This window comes from Centroberyx gerrardi, chromosome 1, assembly GCF_048128805.1.
Source record: "Centroberyx gerrardi isolate f3 chromosome 1, fCenGer3.hap1.cur.20231027, whole genome shotgun sequence".
Lineage (NCBI taxonomy): Eukaryota > Metazoa > Chordata > Actinopteri > Beryciformes > Berycidae > Centroberyx > Centroberyx gerrardi.
Window position 1 is genome coordinate 6,043,681 of NC_135997.1, and position 24,165 is coordinate 6,067,845.

Consider the following 24,165-nt stretch of genomic DNA (forward strand, 5'->3'; position numbering starts at 1 on the left):
TCTGCTCATCTCGCCTTCATCCTGTCCTCACCTCCTCTCCCTCATCCCCCTCCGGCAGTCAAGCTTTGCCAACGCCAGTTCGAATCACTGCCACGTCCACCAGCCTTCTGAAAATGGCAAATCCACCGCAGGTGAAAGGGCTTAGGCTTGAGCAGGCTCAACCAGCCAATGCCGCCCTGAAGAGCGGACATAGCAGGCTGTGTTAAGAAGAGGATTAGCCAAATAAAAGACGGCTTCTGAGCTCTTTCTGCTCACACACGCACGCACACAAACACACACTGCAGCTACATAGCAGAGAGCCCTCTGCTATATCCAGTTGGACATGCAGGTAATAAGATGGGAGTGTCAGCGTTGAATATTTCAAAAGGGCCGCGCATCAAACGGAATGGGGAGGACCGGAAAGCATGAGGGTGAAAAAAAATTTGCATAGAGGGGTTGTGTTGTACTTTGCAGAATCAAACGGCTATGAATGTGCCAGGGAAGGAAAACTGGTGCATGGGAAGAGAGGAGGGATCAAATGCTGCTCAGTTCCTGCCTGTGATCATGCAAGAGGGAACACTGACACCCTGCACAATTTAATAGCGATGCGTTATAAAAACCAATCACTGCCGCTCCCTGCAGTCCAGGTGTCGACAATATTTGTTTAATGCCTGGATCCCGGCATGAAAAATGGCTTTTAGAAACATTCATTTTAGTTAATTGCTTCTGAGCGATGGAGTCTCCCACTTTGATCATGTAGGCCTAATTTGATTCAGGAGTGGCAAGTTTCTTCAAAATCCTGAAATGGATTTAGGCCCGCATGCAATTTGTGGAGCTGGAGTGAAATAAATCCAACCAGTAACAGCTGATATTACACAGCATACTAAAAATTGGAAAGTGTGAATTTTGAATCTGTCTGTGAAAATACATATTTTTTTGTGGCTCAGATTAATTAAATTCCTGGTCTTGTCCTGAAAAAGTGCATTTACACTTTTCAGTCAAACTATCGTTAGTGTTATTGGTGCAGTCACACCGGGGCCCAGGGTGTCAGGGAGCCAATCAGCACCCAGAGAAATAGTGTGTCCAATTAAAGAACTCCTCTGTGACTGACTACCCAATCACTCTGTCTACTTCACTAATTATCAACCTTAGGATACCTGTCTATTCTCAAGTGAGTTCAACAGCCATAAATATATTCCCCTAAAACCTCTATATGCATAAATGTATAACGCCTAAGGTTTAATTTCATGTGTCATATGTCAAGTATCAACCAACTGTGCTTGATTTTTATATATATAGAAAGATTCAGTAAGTCCCATAGCACAAAATGACCATAATATATCTGTGTTGGTTAATAGAGTTGTTGATCAATACCAATGACTCAACGTAACTCAACTTTGCCAGGTTTCTGGCTTTCAAAAACTCACTTTCCAAACTCCTGTACTCTCTGTTTTGGAAACTATAAAATCTAGGATAAGAACTATTTTAAAGTCTCTGGAAAGTTGGCGGCTTCAAATAGCAAAAATGTATATATGATATCACAGTTGAGCATCATATTTAGCATCCACCAAATATGAAAACAAAGAAAAGTATAAAAAACATTCTGAGCCAGAGGTCTTCATTCTGATCAGCTGGTTGCAGAATACACACTGCTAGCCATAGTATTCATTGATACAATTAGTTAACATACACACACAAGTCATCACAGACACTTGATTTGTACTCGAAGCTACGTTCACTGTAACTACTGCTTCATTCTAAACCTTTTCTCATTTTGTTAGCCTGTTAAAATGTCACTCTTAAATTGTCAGGTTATCTTTGTGCTTACCATGTTATCTGCCACAAGGGCCCTTTTCCTCCAGTTGTAACTGGATAACGGTAGCCTTGATCTGATATATCACTGTAACTACAGACATAGATGAGTAAATATGTAATTATGCATCTGCCCTCACAGTAAGACTCATTGCTGACATCAGTTATCTACTTGTAGGTCTCAGCATAATTTATAAGCAGTGTCAGGAAAAGAGAGAGAGACATGTGGACTGATATATTCAAAACTGGAACGTAGGCCTAACTGAATTCTCCTACTTTTTACATGTGTTGTATATGCTCATAAGACCACAGATACCATATTTTCCATAGTCTTGGAATTACCTTTCCATTCCAGTTTAAAGAGTCGTTTTAATCTCTGTCCAGGCAACTGGCTCTATAGCTATATCAAAATTATTCAATTCAATAACCAGATCTAAATGTATCTATGGCATATTTTTTATCACATATTAATGCTTCACACAGAATCATGCCAAGAGGCATTTGCTAGCATCACTTAGCAGAGGCTCTGCCTTGGATTCAAATTAGGATCTTGTTATAGGGACAGCGTCTCATAATTATTGGTTAATGAGTGATTGCTGAGGAGTCACATGCACTGCATCAGTGTGACTTGTTTATACCGCATGCCTTAATTGGTTTTTGAGGCATTTAGAAAAAACATCTATAATTCAGACTGGTTATCACCAGCTGTTGTATCAACTAGCTCACCACATGGGAGGGCAGCGATGGATGGGACACTAGTTATTGTACTTAGAAGTTGTTGTTGATTTTTTTCTCTTTTTTTTTTTTTCTTTTTTTTTTCATAAGCCTTTAGTTTTCTGTGAATCATTTGTAATCAAATTATTTGGCTTCAGGCTTTACCTCTTGCAACTGAGAAGAACATTAATGATTTGAAAAAACTTTATATTTCCTAGCAAGTAGTTTTACTACTGAAATACCTTCATCTCAACAACAGTACTTGACTAAAGCAAATTTTGGAAAGATTTAGCGTCAAGTAAGCCACAGAGCTTCACAAGATCAGGGTGATCAGGATATCTTGCACAAGTCTTGAAGATTATCCTGCTTAATTAGCTCAAAGAATCGGCAAGAATTGTGGATTGGTTATCATACGGTAGGGAACTCTGAATCTGAAGGCAGTAAGCAGTATCATATGCATCTGCTGAAGTAAACAACCAGCTTGCAAAGCAAACATTTAGCTATGTCATCATAGCTCGTGCTTATATTATAGAAACGGAGAAAATAAGGCCACTGGTGGATTCTCATATTTTGGCACTCATAGCACAGCGTTTTAGATAAACATGCCCTGTCTCCCTTTGGATTGATACATATTTCATGAGAATATTTGGGCTTGGGCTACAGATTTATCTTGTCAACCGTTAACAAAGCTGTCTTAAAGGCTGCATCGCCTTGCGGTATCAGTTCAGATCCCATTGTGTTCCCATGAGGCGGCTGCCCCATAGACTTGGACTCAATAAAAGGCAATGGAGGGTGTAATAAGAATGGATGTCCTTCATTCTTCTTTAAGAGATGGAGGGAATGGCCTTTGATCAGTACAAGACACCACCGAGGATTTCATTGTGGCAGCTACAAAGGAGGACGGGGCAGAGGTGCCTCTTGGAAATATTCAGGCAGAACCCCGCTTTGTCACGAGATTGATTGGACAAGCATTTGTCTCCTTAGAGAAGCAATTTCTTTATCTTGCCTGAGCGTATTATTGTGTCTAAGCCTGAGTCGCTCTTCTTTTTGCCAGGCCAGACAAGAGCGCGCGTGGGAATGATGAGTTTGGCGATAACTTGGATACCTTGGGAAGACTCTTGAATACTAAGTCATCCATATCAGTCAGGTGCTACAAGGTCGTGCTGAGCGGTCGGCATGTTTCCATCGTGGAGTGCAGTGGTGAAAAAAGTATTCATGGAAAAATACTCCATTAAAAGGTAAAATTTTACTTAAGTAAAAGTGTAGAAGTATTAGCAGTAAAATGTACTTAAGAATCAAAAGTAGAAGTCATTTTCAAGAACAGTCCCTTTCTGTTAATTATTGATGCATTAACCTGTAAGAAGTATTTTTAATGTTGTATTTCTAACTGCTCCATTTACTGTTGGAGAGTTTAAACTCTAACAATGCATCATATTTTTTGAGCTCATCGTATGTTTTCCACGTAAAACCCTATTCTGCAAAGCTGTCAGATAAATGCAGTGGAGTAAAAAGTACAATATTTCCCTCTGAAATGTAGTGGAGTAAAAGTATAAAGTCTCACAAAATGGAAATACTCAAGCCAAGTGCCAGTAAAAAGCAAGCAGTACTTGAGTAAATGTACTCAGTTACTTTCCAACTCTGATGGAGCGGAGGCACGGATGATACAGCCTTGATAAAAGCGGCAACAACATTCGGCAGTTTTCACACAATCAATCCTGTTCAATCCAAACGTACACGCACCGACCCATTCTAAACAGTGCAATAGCCATTTTGGTCATTAGGGAAAAACAATGGGGGTGGGGGGGGGGGGGGGGGGGGGGGGACTCCTTTAAAATGCCGTGCACGATCTTTCACTGAGGTCATAATTCCATATATTTTTAGCCCGTTTTTCCACGAACACGCACGTTCGGGTCATTACAACATCATCAAGGTGCTTTATGATGCAGGCTGTCTGGGCCGTTACCAGAACATTTTTCCCTTACCCCCTCGCCGCCTGCTGTTTCCCCACCTGTTCCTCCAACCTCCTCGTCTCCCCCGGGCCGCTCCATCCCTCACTCATCCCCCCGTCCCCCTCACTCCCCCCCCCCCCCCCCCCTACTCCATTCCTTTCCCCCTTCCCTTCCCCCCCCCCCTTTCCTCGCTCTGCACCGCTCCACCTGCATTCAGCACAGGTCCCAAGGTGCGCAGGCATCCTCTGGCTTATATATCCACGCCGTTTCGGACTCTCTGCCGCACCACATCGTCATTACAGGAGCGCTGGCCTAATTCGTTTATGCCACCGGTTCTCTGTGTTTATCTTTCCGTCCTCCCCTGGGTTGGCTTTAACTGTTCAGGCAGGAAGCCTGCAGTAAGGAAAAACGTCCTTACTGCTCCCTTCCCACAGCCGAACCTCAGTTACATGAACAAGGGCATTAAAGACACATACACACACACACCCTCTCCTTCTCCCTCTCTCTCTCTCCATCTGTCTTCCTCTCCTTCTCTAACTCTCTCTGGTAGTGGAATGGTTCTTCCCCGACTCTCCCCATCTTTCCATGCCCAGTCACTTCCCCAGCCACCCTCTGATCCTCTCCTCTACCCGACTCCTGTCTCATTTTCTTGCTTTTTTGGCTTCACTTTAATACCGATACTCTCTTCCCCTTTTCCGCCCGCACCCCCACCATCTCTCTCTATCTCTCTCTCTCTCTCTCCCTTTCCCCCTCTGCCCAGCAGCATCCTTATTCTAAGCAGCGCTGCAGCAAACTCTCCCGCCCTTCTCCGTTTCCCCTGTCGATAAGAAGATGGAATTTTTATCAGTGTTAATAAAGCCTCTATTTTTATAGCCTGCTGAAAGAGCAGGGCCTCATCTTGCGTCCTCTCGCTGTTGTTAATGTGTGAGAGTGTGGAAAATGTGTGTGTGTGTGTGTATGTGTGTACCAAGGAATGTCTGCCAGGGAAAGTGAGAGAATATAAATGTGTGTGTGAATGAATGAAGGTCTAAAAGGCCCAGCGGAGGAGAGCACACACGAAAAGAAGCAGAGGGCTTGTTCTGTGCACACTTATCTCCACAATTTAAAGTCATATGTGAATTCCTGACCCGGTTTGATTGGCAGCCTGGTGATGTAAAGTTTGATTCACACCAACAAAATGCACGCTCAGTCCTTCACACAGCCTGGATAATTCTCAGTCTTGCAGTTGCCCAGTTAGACAGTTTACTAACACTCACTGAGAATTGCAAAGGATGGTGTAAAGTTAAAAGGCTACATAATTAAAAGGGAAACGTCAGGTCCTGAGAAGGCGGTTTAATTGCATTTCACTGAATAGACTGTCGCTGCACTGTGCCAAAGGTAAGTCAGAACTTGCAGCACGAAGAAAGGGAATAAAATGTCATTGGACTTTTGTGTCAGATAACACATTGAGAACAAAATCACATAAGCTAAAGTACTCAGAGAAGCCATTTTGAACACTTCAAGGTTCAGGCTGTCTCTTTTGAAGGATTTCTAGTTTGAAAGACCACTATTTCTCTATTTCTAAAGACACAGAACTCAATTCTAACAATGGAAAGCAAGCCTGATCGATACACCAACCCGTTTTAGCACACAAGGCCTTCCAGATAGATTATTTTCTCGGTCTGAAATTTTGACCAGGGAGAAAAAAAATGCATGCAAATGGAAATATATCACCTTTTCTGTGCACCATTTCTATGAGTGCGGTGTGATATTGAAGGAGCTTGACTGTGGCAAGCAGGTGTTGGGTGTAATTACGAGGTGGATGTTGTTAGCATAATCTAATTAAATTGATGCATGCTCTTGACAGAGGTGAAGCTTGCCCCAGAAACCACTCCTGACAGGAAAATCTATGGTTGTAAAATGTGTGATTAGCCACAACATATCAAATTATAGTGTATAGTGTTCGATTGAGCAGGTGAGGGTTGGGTTATATGTGTGAGTGCGTAGTTAGAAGCGTGTTTTTTAAGTGATAATGTAAAAGGATTTGAAGGATTCTAGCGGTGTAGCGGATGTGGAGGTGGTCGGTGTGTCAAAGGCAAACTTATTCTGTACGCCCAGAAAGAGAAGTCCATATGCTCCATTTACCTACGCTGACTACATCACTAAGGAATCATCTCTACATATGACACTATATGATTTTGTTCTATTTTCTATTCTACTCTGAGTAAGCCCACATCTAGCAATATTTCCTGACAGTTTGGAGAGTACTGCTCAACTTCTCCACAGAGATAATAGAAACCGTGGAGGGGAGGGAGAATATCAATATAAAGGCTTTCTTCCAGAGAGAGACTATCAAGTGAGTGGGAACCGCGGAGCCATATATCAGAAAGAATTCTATCTCTCTTCAGATTGACATTACTTATACACCACCGCTTGTTCATTGGGCATAAGTGACTTGTTACTAAAGATTTTGTACCCACCCCCTTCATCCCCTCCTGACGTCTCTTTGCTTTTCCTGGCGACATCTCATTGTGAACACAGCACATTAATAAATAATCCTCACATGACATGACATGATACACTTTGCGCAAAATTGAAGAAGCTTCTTTTGATCGTTCCTCAAACAAGGGAGGATCCCAAGGCTCCTCCAGCCCTGAGAGCTATTGGTAATTAACATCGATCCCGTTTTTATTTGCTGCACAGAAGAAGTTTTGCTCATGCTGAATCCCACAGCCGCACCAGGATCCACTCGACTCTGATCAATGTCACTCGGCTGTTTATGCATTCCACGTGGGACTCCACTGCACCCTAAACTACAGTTCCTTTCGCGACAAGATGCTGTCAATTAGGTATATTGAGCTCCTTTTTCTTCCCTGCGTCAGCAGAGTTGGCGGGGGTGTTAGAGCTCGCTGCTTCCATCTGCTCTCCATCTGGGATGGGAGAGAAAGACGGGGGTCTCTCACCGATGCGAGGGTTAACAGCCCGCTGCTGTATGCTAACACAGAAACGCTCTTCATATGCACACCTGAGAGACACCTGAGAGACATTTTGCTCTGTGGATCCTTGTCTTACAGCACATTATGTTCAGTCTCATTTTCAAGCTGGTTTTTCAAAAAGACCCCCACTACCTTTCTATCTCTGCCTCAAGCGGCCACACTTGGGCAGCTATGTAAAACAGGCTGGGATCGGGGGATTATACCGATGGGCAGTAACTTGACTCTGGGTAAATCTCACTTAAATGGATGATTTTCAAACCAGTGTATATTGAAGTGGGCTGAGGCTCAGCTTCCAGGTCTGGCATGTGATATCCTAGAATCCCTTCACAGTCTCCTTAAAAAGAAAGAATGACCCACCTTTATAATAAGTCCTACCTACCAAAACAGAACAGCTACATTTATAGAATCAAGGCCATGCTGTTTTCTAAACCACAGTGCACGCTGCTCTGACACATCTAGTCCTTAAGTGTCCTTTATGAATATTTAAAAATGTTCATCTCTCAGATCTGTCAACTGTGATTACTCAATATAGCCTATTTAACCTAAACAGACACTGTATTCTGCCAGCCTTTCTTGACTCATCAACTATTAGTGGTTCCGTGCAAATCGGTATAAATATTTTTTCACAAACTTTCATTAGATCTTGGAACAAATCCAGTAATGCGTCTTATTTCAGCAGATTTACATAGAGCAATTAAATATATGAGTATTTTCCTCAAATATTTGGTAGTGCAATTGGCTTACCATTATTAAAGCTTCTGTCAGTAAATGCAGTATTGTTGATGTTGTTTTGTATTTTTAACTTGATTTGAATAAAGAAAGAAATGTCCTGTTTTGCATACCAGATGTAATTAATTTTTGGCCCAACCTTGGGAGTGTGCGAATACAAGGACATCTATGTAGAGAGAGTGCAGCTCACTGCAGTCGCAGCAGTCTGATGCAGTGGAGAAAGACAATTCACTGTCAGGATACTGACAAAATAGTGAGCACATCGCTCACTAAGTACTTCCACACAGTCCTCAGGCTAATCTGGAAGTGTTGGAGAGGAGTGAGAGCTCTTCTTCCTGCCTCAAGAGAACACTGTAGTTGACACTGTTTGAGTATTTTTTGAAGCACGTAATTCAGTGAATAAACTTGTTTATTATGTATGAAGAGTGCTGTTAATATTGTCCTAGAGAATGGTTGTGAACTCATGGTTTAAGGCTGGTCACATTTATGTTCTAGGCTTCACATTTATTTTGTTAGGAAAGCCCCAGGAAGTGACAGACGTGGAGAAAAAAAAAACATATTGTGCATTGACAGCAAAAAATATGTTTTTACGGTGGATCTGGAAATATAAATTCTACCTAAAACCATGCCAGACATCGAACCCTGTAAGGTGCCACTGGTCCAACCTCAGATTTTAACTTCTCTAACACTGAACAAACCATCTAGATGGTTTCTGTTGCGTCTACATGTCACCAAATCTCTAGAGCAGTGGTTCTCAACGTGGGGTCCGGGGACCACCAGGGGTCCTTGAGGGGGTTCCAGGGGGTCCACAGCAAATTGATGAATTATTAAACTTCACCATTATTTCATTTACAAGAAGTTAACACAATTAGAGAATGTACTAATGACTATTTTGATCATAGTTTCACTGTTATCTCTCTACCTACAATACAGATAGTCATGGAATTCTGGACAAAATCATATTTAACAATAAAAATATTCTCAGATTTGGGTCTGACAGACAAAATCTCATCAAATGGGGGTCTGTGGCCCTAATGTGGACTGAATGAGGGGTCCTTGATATGAAAAAGGTTGAGAATCACTGCTCTAGAGCATAAGCATGAATATGTTTTGTAATGTGATTCTAAAGGGAGGATGACAACAGAAGTGCTTTATTAAAGGAACTATTCAACAGCAACTGTCAGACTATTGGTAAGTGTCAGAAACATTTGGTGTGTTTAGTGAATATTTAAGTGTGAATATTCAAATTGGCTAAGCAGCAAATAGAGCTGCCAGAACTGACCGATAATCACAGCACAACAGAATCTGCCAGACTCCAGATGGAAACACCGATGATGTTTGGACACAACGTGGCATAAACAAAATTGCAAGGGTCATAAATTCTAAACAATACACCGTGATGATAATGATAGGAAGAAAAGAAATGATAAAGTGCTATCCCACTGTATCCCCCATGCCCAGGTCTAGCAGTTTCCCCACAGCTGAATGTTGCTGTAGTATTGTTGTTTGTGAGGTGCGTGCACAAACATGCCAAACTCAGCAAATGCAAACTGCGGGCCTATTATCTGGACCGATCATGCTGCGCACGTCCCCCGTCCTGCTGCAGATCGATGGGCTGTGGGGCGGCAGGGGCGGGGGGGAGGGGCGGTGGGTGCAGGGAGGCGGGGCGGATCTCAGATCACTCGGAAGGCAAATTCTATTGATCTGGCTAAATCAGGGGAGACAGATGCAACCCATTCACAACTCTGGAAATCTATGGATCCTCCACTGGGTTCTGACCTACATTACGATGACAAGTAAACACAACTTCTGAGAAGGCATCTTCACTCTCTCCCTTCTTCCTGCTGTCTTCCAGTCTCACCCTCTGCATGGGTTTCATCCCCCCCCCCGCCCCCCGCAGTGTGGAAAAGCCAAGTTTGTGCTAACAAGATTAATTAAGAAGTGACTGTAATTGAGAGCCTTATTTTGGTCTTTTGTAGCTGTGGGGCACTCTTCGCAGCTCTGTGGTGGTTTCCGCTGAAGACGATTAGTGTTGTGCATCGTAGAACATTTTTGGGAAGCCCGTTGTCATTGTCATTTCACTGTGAAGCCATTGCAGCTGCATTTAGGGGCTCATGGGCATTTGCCCTGGGGCACAGAAATCCTTTTCGCCCTTTAAACATTATTTTTCTGTTGCCTTGTCTGGGAAGGGCTGATACCCAGACCCCTCTCACCCACTCGACACACACTAATACACCAGGTCAGAGTGCTGGGCTTATTTCCTTCACTTAAGGTAATTGAGAAATTAACATAAGGATAACTGAATTTAGCCCCAAGTAAGTGAATAGTTATTGGATTCCAATTTGAATTTGAAGTGTCTCTGCTGATGTTGCATGTCTTAGCACAGCGTGTGGCATATGTGGGCATGTGCATACACACACTCTCTCTCTCTCTCTCTCTCACACACACACACACACACACACACATACACACACAGACCCCTGCTTGCAATTCCTTTTTATGCAATGCTTCAAAGCATTTTTATGACAATCTGCAAATTGTCACACCTTTTTATGACATGAAAGCATGAAATCAAAATTCAGACTGTGTGATGGCTTTGCTCCACGTTTGTTTTGAGAGAAAGAGACAAAGTGTCAAAGACAGTGTGTGCAACGCTACTAATAATACTACTACTAAAAAAATACCACAAAAATAACACTAATACTTCACTTATACAGAACTTTTCAAAATGGCGTTTCAAAGGGATTTGCAAACCATAAAATAATAATAAACAAAAGTCAATACGGCAAGCGATAAAAATGCCAGGCATGAATAACAACAAGGTTACACAAGAACAAAACAAATATAAAACCATAGGAGCATCACATAAGAATGAGAAGCAACAAATTATATGAAGACCTGTCTGTAGAAACGAGTTTTGAGCAGTAAATTGAAAGATGTCACCGATTTTCCCAGCCTAAGTCCCTCAGTAAAGCTAAATTCAAACTCCCACAGCCTCACTGCTGTCCTCCTCATCGCAAAGGAGAATGTGCATTTTGTTTTTCTGCAGCAAAACATCAGGAAAGCAAAACCTTCACTCACTGCGCCGACCAGCTCGCTCCAGCACTCACTGGCATCTTCAATCGTTCCCAGGAAAGTCCTTTTTCCGCATGACATCATCCACCGCTGACAGCAGGCCAGCGGCCCTGACCTCAGTCATAATGAAGGCCTTTAAGCGCCTATTACCGTCCAATCTAAATTGTGTCACAGATTGACTCCTTGACCCCTTTCGCTTTCCTCGAGAGCAAATTGGTCAGTGACGTCAACACTTTGTCCCGGACAGTCTGGCTCCTGCGTCTGGATGCTGTTTGCTGACTTGAAGCATAACTGGACCCATATTGTCCCCAAATTTTTCATCATAAAGATCGACTCCAACGACAATCTCGTCAACTGCATCACTATAGAGCTACTTATGTCTTACTTGCCTGGGTGCTGCTCTCCAATCTAGTCCTATAGAGCCGATGGACTCCCCAAAAATCAGGCCGAAAAGCACTTAAAGCATGTCTTTTTCAACATATTGATGAAAACTCTTTAATGAGACACGTATAGAGCGAGCAGTCAGTGTTTGAAAAGACAAGCTGTGGATAATTTGGGGTTGATTTTTGGAGTGACCATTGAACCATTAGCACTGTGTTGGTGAGCCGAAAACCCTGACAAGCAAGACATAAGTAGATCTATAGTGAGGCAATTGATGAGATGTTGGTTGAAATGGATTGATATGATGCAAAAAGATGGGAAAATAGGATTCAGGTCAAAAATGGCCGGAGTTCTGCTTTGATCTCTGTTCAACACCATCATCCTTTAACTGCTCAACGGTACACTGCTCCGGTTGATAGTTGGCCCCTTAATCTGTGCATGGATAACTGACTTCCTGACAGATAAAACACCAATTGCGTTGCAGAGACCCTTCACATCTCACCGCTCTCTGTGAGCACAGTGATCCCTCCTCTCCTCTACATCTGTACACCAGTAACTGCCTCTCCTGCCACCTGTCCGTCAGACTTCTTAGGTTTGTGGGACAGAGAGAGGTGGAAGCCTCCAGTGGCAGCTGGCCAGCAGAGGGCACCAGGGTTATTAGTTATTTAAAAATCGTTTTAATAATATTCACTCAATATTGTATGGCTCTAGACTGTGTGCAAATGCATTATCTCTGCAATAAAAACTAATTTAAAAGTTTGTAGATGTTTGTATCTAGTCTAGTTTTGCCACAAATCCCTTACTTCCGCCCAGGAGGGGGTTTGAAATGGCTCCATTAGTTCTGCACATATGTGTACGTAGTGCAAAAGAACTGAGGAGATTTTTCACAAAGTTGTGCAAAAATTTGTATCCCTTAAAATGTGTGTCCTTGGCTGGGTGTCCTCGTTGTGTTCTCGGTGTGTGTTGGACTTTCTGTAGATGAAGTTTGAGTTTCTGTAGGTGGCGCTCTTCTCTTTGTCTTCAGCCATGGTGGCTATCGCTGCTCACGCTAACTACCCAGTTCTTCTTCTATTTATTCCAAACAAACCGCTGTTGCTGCTACTGGAAATGTAAAACACTTCACTTCCTGCGTGCCGGAAGGTTTTTCCCGGTGTTTTGCCAAAATTTGCATCCCCTAAAAATGTGTTTCCCAGTGTGTCAGTGTGTCCTCGTTCTGTCCTCGGTGTGTTGTTGTTTTGCAACTACACAAGGAAATTAACGTAGGGGGAAAAGTGCTTAGTAAATGACAAGTAAACAAATTTATAGCCTGACAACTTAATTGTAGAAAAAGTGGATGAGATAATAAGATCACAAACAAGCGTGACCTCTGCTCATTACAAGGCAACTAGGTAGGTTGCTTTCAGTCTGTAATCCTGTGAAATGTTTTAAAATGCTTTACTGAATGAAAAGCCAGTGACTGGAGCCAGCGAGCCCAGTCTGTCCTGGACGAACATGTACTTCTTTCTGTTCAAAATCACTGTCAGAGTGAAAACAGCAGTAGCTAACATGGCCAGCACTATTAGCAGCACAGCTTCACAGATGGTGCATAGAGGGAAAAAGAGTAAAATTCCGTAACCAAAAACCATTTCAGAGGTGTATATTGGAGGAGAAGCGAAGAGTAAAAGCTTGGACCTGATTGACAGGATATTGCAACAGGAAAGCAATCAACAGACAGAGGAAAACTGAGGAAAACTATATATTTTTTGCCACAAGGTGACAGTGCTGTAGTTACGGTTCTGGGACAATTTAGTTTTCGGCTCTTTTGGATAGCACCTTTTGTAATTTTGATACATTTTGTTTTCACAGAAATTAAAGCCTTTCTCCCGTTTTTCAGTAATTATGTTTTATTGCTTTGTACATATTGGTGTGACTGTATTTAACAGCGGGAGGTGGGGAGTGGAGAGTGGGGGATAATTGGTGCTTCCCCACCTGGAGAGAACGGCACCAGCTGCCACTGAGCACCTCATTCATGGCTGCCAACAACTTGAAGCAGAACACTGTCGAACCTGCCTGCAACAGATACATGTCTCAATTGTGAATTCAGTCATTCACGCTCCAAGGAGCCGCCACAGCCGGATCTCCTGAAAATTCATGAAATAAGCACAAAGTCTTAAAATACAAATACGTGCTCCGTGCACGAAAACTGAAAGAAAGTGTTCCCACCACAAAAGGGTTTTGTGAAGGAGGCACAACGAGAAACATTAAGTAATGTGATGTTGAAATAGAGCGATGGAAAGTAGCTTTGTCGGTGGATGGATGGATACATTTGTCTTCAGCTCCAATGACCTGGGTTCAATTCCCAGCTTCTACGAAGGAGATTTCTATTGTGAGTTTTAATTTTTATCTGAAGTTTTTCTTATTTAACCAAGACCAAAGCCTTTGCCTAACCTTAACCAAGTTGTTTTAGTTGCCTAAACCTAACCGTAACCTTAACCCTAACCTTAAATACAGTTGTTTTAGTTTCCTAACCTTAACCAAAGCTGTTTTACTTGCCTAAACCTAAACGTTAGCCAACCTTTAGCTGAAAATGCTGTGTCCAATTCCAGCTGTTGTCACAGAATCCAATTTGTGGTGGAGGAGCATAAACTTCACATAATTTGCGTCCACAACACGTAGTCTGTGCTTCAGACTTCGTGCTCATTTGATGAAATTTTATGAGATCACGTTGATCCACCATCACCAACAACACCAAAAGGGATGAGAATATCTCCTGCTTAATTAAGAAAGATCATTAAAGTCCTTCCTGATGCAGCTGAAGAAGCTCAAAGTTTTACAGCCTCCCCTGGTCAAATTTTTACCATTCGATAATAAAAAGCATCCGATCATCTTCTATATCACAGTTTAGTTCTCCTCCGGCTCCTGCTGTTCCAAGGACAAACTCCATGTTGTCCGCGCTGCTGCACGGGTGATTGGCAGTTTGCTGCCCGATGCGAGGGAGCCGCGTGACGCCAGGGAGCAAAATAGAGCAGGAGGGTTTGCCACCAATCCTAAACACCCGAGCAACCGTTTGACCTGAAAAGTTCCCTCTGGGAGACGGAGCTGGCTCATGCTTCATAAAGCTTGTAACTTATTTCATCCATTTCATCCAACTCAGTAGAACTCCCTCATAGTTCACTGGCCGACTGTTGGACACACAACATCTGCCTCTACAGCTGTAAATACAAATACAAATGACACCTACTCTCCCATATTGACCGCTGGCATGAAAGTTAAGCACATTAGTGTTGAAGTTAGGAGTCATCTTAAGACATTTGCTCATAAATAGTTCATTTTTTGTCGAGTGAAAACCCTGTATCTCCCAAATGTCCAGTGTTCAGGAACTATGAAAACCAGAACCAAATCAGATCGACCACCATGCATTTTCTTTGTTTATCCAGTGGAATTTGAAAAGGTTTCATAAGGCTTGTGCAATTTTCTCAACCCATAGAAGACCATGTAATCCTCCAATTAAAGTTAAAACACGAAAAATCACCAAAATTACAAGGTTTTAATACGACAACAGCGATATCTTAACATTGTCTTCTTGCACTGTATGTGAAGTCTTGCTGTTCCGGTCCATGTGTATGTATGCAGTGTGTTATTATCTAATCGAGCTGTCGATATGTCTCTGCATCAAGACAAATTCCTGTAGATTTACTGTACTTGGCAGATAAAGTGAGTCTGCTTCTGATAGTGTTTGTCACTGCTGCTGCTTCCCTGGTCTGGTATCTCTGACAAAAGAGATTTAATTAATCTCAATGGGACTCGCTGCTTAAAGTAGTAATCAATTAGATTCTTTTTTTTTTACATCTTTGGTGCTCAGTGCTCTGCTGTAGTATTTCTGCACTGCACTTCCCACAGATCACCTGTCAATCAAACAGTGTGGGCGGGACTGTGACGTCGTTTTCCTTGGATTTTCTGTTGATGCAGTTTGAGTCTCTGTAGGTGGCGCTCTTTTCTTTGTCTGTTCAGCCATGGTGGCTATCACTGCTCATGCAAACTACCCAGTTCTTCTTCTGTTTATTCCAAACAAACCGCTGGTGCTGCTTCACTTCCTGCATGCCAGAGGATTTTTCCGGTGTTTTGCCAAAATTTGTATCCCCTAAAAATGTGTTTCCCTGGCAGCGTGTCCTCATTCTGTCCTCTGTGTGTTGTTTTGCTATTGCATAAGGAAATGATCATGTGGGACATGCACTTAATAAATGACAAGTAGACTAATTTATAGCCTGACAACCTCCTTGTACAGTCAATGGACGCAAGATGAGATAATAAGATCACAAACAAGCTGTTCCTTACGAGGCAACTGGGCAGGTTGCTCTCACTTGGCTACTTTCATTCTTTGTAATCCCGTGAAATGTTTTTAAAGCCAGTGATAGGACATCGATCTACAAAAAATGAAATGATTTAGTTATTTTCTTCCCTGATGTAAAATCGAGGCGAAGACACACCTCAATTGTTTAAGGCAGCAGTATGAGCAATAGGCAGACACTGAATATAGATTACGATGTTTTTGTTGGCAGCTACTGGTGTACGCACTGAACACACTCTTTCATTTTGATGGTAGGAAATTACTGTATCAATAGACAACTCAGCACCAACCCCCCCCCCTTCACATGCTGAGTTAGGAGGAGCAATTGCAGAGGACAATAAATCAGAGGATGATCTCCCTACCATACAATTTGTCATATTCAGAGGCCAGACTCTGAGGCTCAGGCTGTCTGAAATCAAAACAGATCAAAACTGTCCCCAAAAGTAATGTCGCTTTTGAAGCATTCCTCCCCCAGCAATCAGTTTAAGCCAAAAAGCCATTTAAGCACGCCACATCCGAACTGATCTGATTTATGTGAAGTTATACAATTTATACAAAATCTGTTTGGAGTATTCACCTCCCCTTTTTTTCACTTGGGCTAAAATGCCACTGTAAATTTACTCACTGTTTATCTCCCAGGAAGCCTCTTTTCATGCATTTTATTCAAGGGACAAGGGGCTTTTCAAGCACTACAACTGCATAAACCAGTATCTGACATCAAGTTAGCACCAGTCAATTTGCTGCTAGCTATTTAAGCTTATTTTACAAAATGACCGTGGGGATTTCTAAACGATTTATTTTACGTTTATTGACTGCTTGCTGTTCCATCTAGATGATTAGTCAACTTTATTCACACTGTTAAAAGGTGTAGCACAGCTGGTCTGTGTCATATTGCCAGAGGACAAGGGAACATCCATTCACTCTATGATTCAATATAACAATCAGAACTAGATGGCATTCAGTAGAGCGCATACCTCCACCAACACTATGCAGTTGTCAATATATGCCAGTTCCACCTGTCGGATTTTCCCCAAAAGTTAATAATTTCTTCCATGCCACATTACCACCTTGTTTCACATCAGGAGATTCACACATTTTCATGACTGGACCTGAAATGCGACATCAGATCTGCCTGTTCAAATTCTCACCACTTTTAAGCCTTTTAGCCGATTATCACAACACAACCAATCAGCTCTATATGTGTTCAGTGACCATTAGAGCTGCCCTTCTAACACTGGACCAAGTTTTGGAAAAATTAGCAGGGTCGATAAACAGGAAATGAGCTCTCCAGTACCCGCATGTTGTTTGATTGAGCCAATAAGGGAGGGTTTGCCTCTTCTCTCTGTCTGCTGATAGGCCACAAAGTTTGATGATGTTACGTGAGCCTTTTTGTGAGAAGCCACACCCACTGCCACGCCCCCTTTTGGTCAATTATGGTGTGACAAGTTAATCACCTCTTCCTTGCCCCATGACCAATCTTTCCATAAAGTTTCATGCAAATCCATTGATAACTTTTTGAGAAATCCTGCTAACAGACAAATAGACAAACAGACGGTTTGGGGCGAAAACTTTCTAACTAAAATGCTCACAAGTTTGGTAGCATTTTTTATAAGATTAGCATTTTGGTCTCCCAGTATAATTTGAATGGGAAAAATTATCTCCTTTTCTTAGAATATTAAGGTCACATTCAAAAACTGTAAAACTAGAAAATGTGCTCAGCAGAGCACAGACCACCGCCATGTCTGACAACACCCCGCAAGGAAGTATTGCACCATTTGGTGATATGCCACGCCCACCACCACGCCCCCTTTTGACCAATCGACATGAAAAGTCCTTCCTTGGCCCATAACCAACCTTCATACCAAGTTTTGTGCAAATCCGTGCCTAACTTTTTGAGATATCCTGCTAACAGACGGACAGACGGACAGACGGACAGACGGACGCAGGTGAAACCATTACCTCCTTGGCGGAGGTAATTACCCCTAAAAAGCCCTTCCTCATGTTCTGGCATATCAAGGCCTGTGGTTTAGCAACTGACCAGTCGAAAGTGGCTGTGACATAGCTGTCCGAAAGGTGAACCGGTTGGCTTATGAGTGTGAATTGGCTTGTGAATTGCTATTGATAAGGTGGAGATACTAAAGTCTGAAACTGGCCATCTTCAATGTAACAGCTACAGCTTTGACAGATTGTTTTGAAGATTTGAGGAGTTCTTCCTTTTTCACCTCAGGCATAATGAGCCTAATGGTTTCTGAGGAGAAGAATGCTGTAGCTCTTTCTGGCCAAGTGGTCATTTTTTATCCCTCGCTGGTGAAGGCCAACATTCCTTGTCCCTGCCAGCTGTAACACGCACACACACACACACACACACACACACATCGTGCTAATCACAAATACTTTGACCCCATTTTGACAGCAGTTTATAGCTGATAGAAGATGTAGAGGTGAAGAGGTCATTCGTTCCCCGGGGGGAGATTGAATCCTGGCAGCCAGATTGCATTTCTGCGTCCAAGGTCTCATTCCATTACCGATGAGAATGGACGTACGACGAATCAAAGTAACCCCAGCAAGGGAACGACAGGGGCCAGCGTCCCTTCAGAGCTCCGGACAAGTCACAACAGACAGCAAAGAGCGAGCCAAGGCCACACAAAGTAAGAGATAGAGATCTTTAAATTTGAAGCACACCGGTCGAAGTTGACAGGCTTCGCGGTGTGAATGGGAGTGATCTGAAGTGAGGCTATCGGACTGGGATTGACAGAGGCAGACAGACGTAGGCCATCAAAAGTCCCCATGGTAAACAGATAAGATCAGCCAGATAGAGCAGACTGACAGCAGATGCTTTTATGGAAGAGCTGAGGAGCGCTATTGGCAGGGAGGAGGGCGAAGTAGAAGTAGGTGAAGAATTACAGTATAGCGCTAACAGTGTGATAAGCCGGGATGCACACGACACGCGCTGAAAACATGCCAAAGCTTACCACAAAAAACAATGCAGCACACCCACGCTGGAAGTACCGTATAGGGAACAGAAAAACCTTGACTCACCCACACAGTGGGCTTTGTACACACAATCTAAATGCATGATCCCCCCCCCTCTCTCTCTCTCTCCCTCCCTCTCTCTCTCTCTCTCTCTCTCTCTCTCACACACACACACACACACACACACACCATTCCGGCTGCACAGAGCGGACATAACAGACCTGTCTCTAGATAAAATTTAAAAAAACACCATATGGAGAGCCAAAAAACAATTTAAAAAACAAGACAGATTCAACCTAGACCTCCTTTCCTCCAAAACAAAACAAACATCCCACTCACACACACACACACACATACACACTTACACACAACACTTACACACAGTGATACTGAATTTGAAAATAATGGACTCACCCAGAAGAGGAGGTTGAAGAAGACCATCCCATAGCGCAGGCCCATCATGCAACCCTCGGCCATCCTGCAGCGGCGCAGTTCTAGGAGGAATATGAAGGAGAGGTCCAGGTAAAACACCACATACTTCTTGCCCTGGGCGTAGCGCCCCTTGGACGTCTGCGGCCCCTTCGCCGTGTGGAAGCCGAACGCAAACGGCGGCCGCTTGTACTCAAACTCCCCACTGTAGCGGTGAAAGCCGGAGGTGAACGGCGGCGTGTCCGGTTTGCTGTCCAGAGACGGACTGCGCCGGTACGGAGTCTCGTCTGTGCTGGAGCGTCTCATTACGAGAGGTGAAGGAGCCGCGAAGAGTCTTTAATAGTGACGCTCTGTAATTCAGTTCTGCACGGAGGCACAAAGTCCACAACGAAGGCCCAGAAACTAAGTGATTCCACTGAGGGAGGATTGTCGTATTTCAGAAATGCTTTGACCTATCTCCAGTGGAGCTCAGAAATAATTATGACCCCTATCGAACCTGGAGCGCTGTCAGAACATCAGTCGATTAAGTTACAGACCAAACATGATCAAAAACCCGATCTGAGTTAATCTGTGGAAGATAATGTGCTGTCATTCACTTGAGTTGACTTCCTCTCCTTAATCCTACTCTGCCACTATATTCAGATGGAGACTTTGCATAATCCTGCTGCAACACCTGTGTAATTCTGTGTATTTAGGACATAATCCTAACACACACATACACATCTGCACATCCCTGTTTTCCGCTCCCTAATCCCTCAAACACAGGTGTCATGCTCCGAGAGATAAGCCGTTTTTCAATTCCATTTTCATAACAGTTCAATCAGGCAAACTGTTGGAGGGCTCGGATTCGACCTCTCCAACTGGTTTTGGCTGGCAGAATGATCCAGAAAACGTCCTACCTGGTCTCATGAGAAATTCCTGAGCAGGTGCTCTGGCCGGGGGGTGATGACACCCTCACTTCAGCCAATCAACTTCTTTTACACAGTAATAACACAGTCCGCTGAGAAATGAACGCTGCACTCAGCTCTGAGGATTCAGCAATGCCCATGTGGCGTACTGTCGCTGTGCTTTTGCTGACATGCATATAAAGAGAGAAAGGACAAAATGAGAAGTGAACAAGACACGGGGATGGAAGGATGATATTGCGAATGTCAGAGGAAGAATGAAAGAGCAGTAGAGGCATGAAGGGATGAATAATGCATGTGAGCAGACCGTTTTTTTGGCTTCTTAAATGGATATCTCTATTGAATTCAGCTTTGCCTAGTTCCTAGTTTTCTGCTCGCTTCTTTTGCCTCTGCCCTAACTTGTTCCTTTGTCTCCAAAAGTGTCTAGGGATTACTCCTCCTCTTCCCGCGGCTCATTCTCCACACATCTGCCAGCTCGCTCACTCCAACTCTCTCTCTCTCACACTCCTCTGTCTCTTCCTACACCTCACTCTCTATCCCTCTCTGTTGTCTTCCCCCCCTTCTCTCCCGCTCTCTGCGCTGCTGCTGACGGCGTTTAATTAATTTCCAGACTCTCATCAGTGAGGCAAAGTGCTCAGCGGCCGTCCCTCTTCTCTCCCTCCGCTCTAGCGTTTTTTTCTCTCTCCTCTTCTCTAGGTGGGCAAGAAGATCAAGGTGTCCACCAGGGTCATGGCCAAGCAGCGAGAGAAAGAGCAAGAGAGAGAGAGAGAGAGCGAGAGACAGTTTCCTCAGAGAAGCAGAAGAAAGACTGCAGTGTTTGAGCGGTAGTCCAGCCTGGCTGCCTGAAGCTCCCTCATTCCTCCTCCCTCCCTCTCTCTCTCTCTCTCTCTCTCTCTCTCTCTCTCTCCTCTCTCTCTGCCCCCCTCCCTTTTTTCTCTCCTTCTCTCACAAGCTGCGATGCTCTCCCCTACACATGCACAATCTCAAACACCCCATCCCTCCTTGGTAACTGTCCCCAAAACCTGACTGCGAGAAAGGCTGGAGCAGTCATTCATATTCTAGCCACACCCTACTACGCGGCGCAGCCAATCAGGGTCTTGCAGCCCATCCTCCCGCGTGCGCACGCCAATCATGTCCAACCATCTACCACATACACTCAGGCGCGCACCACACACACACACACACACACACACACACAGACACTGGCACAGAGAAACACACACACACACACATAAAAACCTGGTCTGTGGTTAACATACCAGTGCTGTGTAGCCCGTTGCACTTGTGCTAGGGCTGTCTCCTTTCCTCTCTCCTCTCTCTTTCTCTGTCTCTCTTCCACTCTCTCTCTCTCTGTCTCTCTTCCACTCTCTGTCTCTCTCTCTCTCTCTCTCTCTCTCTTCCACTCTCTGTCTCTCTCTCTCTCTCTCTGTCTCTCTTCCACTCTCTGTCTCTCTCTCTCTCTCTCTCTCTCTCTCTCTTCTACTCTCTGTCTCTCTCTCTCTCTCTCTGTCTCTCTTCCACTCTGTCTCTCTCTCTCTCTCTCTCTCTCTGTCTCTTTTCCACTCTCTGTCTCTCTCTCTCTCTCTCTCCTCTCTTTCTGCCTCCTGCCTGGAACTCATTCTACATTCAGAGGTTGTTCTTGCGCACAACCCAGGCTGCTCTCTCTCTCTATACGCTTGGCTTCAGTCATGTTTCTCTGTCCGTCCCTCCGGACCGGGAGATGGGGCATATCCACATATAACCCACACACAGCACAGGTTACTGCACAGCAAACAACTCATTGAAAGCATGTATCTGTATGAACATACTGGGAAGTGCATCACTGACATTCACACAGAATAACAGCATGTTCTCCACAACCTGGTGGCCATCTGGGTCAGCGGCTACGAATCCATGTGGAGGTTTTAAAGCTGCACAGGTATTGACTTGGTAGTTATGTCTTTATCAGATTTCTGTTCTGTCTCCTACGGGTGCGTGTGTTTCTCCTGCTTGTTTAAGTTTCGCTAATTAAGGGTTTGGCACAGGATGGCACAATCATATTCAAGATATCTCTCCCCACATTGAGGGTGTTTGCTAATTGCATGCATGATCTAAAATCCATTCTAATGAACCGTACTTCATATGAAAAAGAAAAAGAGGCATAATAATACAGTATGTGGTTCATTCGTTTGATGTGTCAATTAACGCAGTAATTGATTTAATCTGCAGTCACTTCATAAAATATATAGATTTGGATGAGTCATGCAGCAGAATCCATCAGAGGTCTGCATTTACAGACATTTTAGCATCACAAAGCAAATATGTAGCCTAATTCTTAGTCCTTCATGTTATGCCCCCCCCCATACACACACACACACACACACCACCCACCGCACCACCACAGACACAAACCCACACGCAAACACCCATTCACACACACACACACACACGCAGAAAAAAAAAGTAAACATGCTGCAGCAGCACCCAAAGGGCAGCAGTAGCTTTGATGTCTTCAGCATGTACAAATAGATCAATGAAAAAAAAGGTCTTGGGCTGTAACAAAGAAAAATGATACATTATGAAATTTATCTTTGTGAGAAGACTGAGGGTCTATAGATAGTAACACATATTCAGGTACTTTTATAATAGAACGTGAAGTGGAACAAGGACATAAATGGGTAGATGCGCTCAGTCAGATGCGCAAATCTTCCAAATGCACTCTGCTGCACTCTCCTCTCCATGCAGCCATAAAGGGCTAGGATGCTGGCTTGCTTTCCCTTGTTTAAAGATGGGATATGAGTCTCTTCTGAATATCTCAACTAAGTGACAAAATAGGCTCCAAGGACAAGCGCATTGTGCACAGAGCTGCAACATGAGCATACGAAATGAGACTAGCTCTCCAAAAGACATTTTATTTAGAGCTGTTTGCCTGGTAGAATTTTAGCTTATGCAATCATTACAAAATCATTCATGTTCACACTTTCACCATGATGCTATTTTTGGCAATCTGGACCCAAGACAGTCCAAATCAAGGCTACAGCAAGAAGATTTTATGGAACATCCATGATGTGGATCAGTCAGCTACTTTATGTTTATCTCCAAACCAACTAGGTCCAATTGAGTAAACTGTAGCTGACAACTACTTTCAACATTAGCCATTTCAGCCAGGTGAAGTCACCTACCATTAGCATTAGCTGACATTGCTAACACAATTTGACTGTCAAAGCAGCATCACTAAGCATGAAGTATAATGTTATCAAAGAAAAAAGCAGTTTCTGCTGATAAGTAATAAGAATTAGACCTAGGAGAGGGAGGGGGGTTGGATCTGATGGGATGGTTGGGTTTGGTGGAGGGAGGATTATGGGAGGTTGCCAGGTTGGTGAGGGCTGCTTCATGCCATACGTGCAGCTTGGTGTTCATGCTTCTCACACTTCTCATGACGACGGTGCACCTGAAACCTCCAGCACTAGTGGCGCTGCAGGAAAATGCAGCTCTCCACATCCCCCAACAAGAACAAATAACCTCACCAGAATTGGCCAGCAGTTCCAGTTCCTCTTTGTTCAGCCAATCCTGGACAGAGGCTCTGCGGCGCGGTTCATGTTGTTTCAAATTTCACGTGCATTCATGACCTCACCTGCAACTCCGCGTGTCTACATTTGGCCGTTTGGCCATACAACACTAGACAACCAAATGGGTCCAGAAATGCAAGATACATCACCGATAGCTCTTTTCAACCGTGTTAAAGTGTTTTAGGGTGTTTTTTTTCCCTTAAAGACATGCTTTCTTAGTGCAATGATTGAGGTTAAATTAATGCTTTCTCATTTATTAAATCACATGGAGTGAGTCATTTGAATAAACTCCATTATTGCGCCTTAAAACTGTGAATGCACAATATTCATTAGGTGAAAATAGCTTCAAGTCTGCACCACAGTTCCTGA

At 43.5% G+C, this 24,165-nt stretch overlaps 1 protein-coding gene across 3 annotated transcripts in view; it reads right to left on the reverse strand.

The window, feature by feature from the left end:
* tspan4a (tetraspanin 4a) overlaps window positions 1-24,165 on the reverse strand; it is a 93,595-nt gene that overhangs the window by 53,359 nt on the left and 16,071 nt on the right. For 2 of the 3 annotated variants that reach the window (XM_078286780.1, XM_078286798.1), the window contains exon 2: window positions 19,329-19,408. In XM_078286780.1, the coding sequence (XP_078142906.1) occupies window positions 19,329-19,391 (63 nt within the window). In that variant the 5' untranslated portion in view covers window positions 19,392-19,408. Of the gene's footprint in view, window positions 1-19,328; window positions 19,650-24,165 lie in introns of those variants that run through there. The other variant, XM_071896184.2, reaches the window with a different exon arrangement.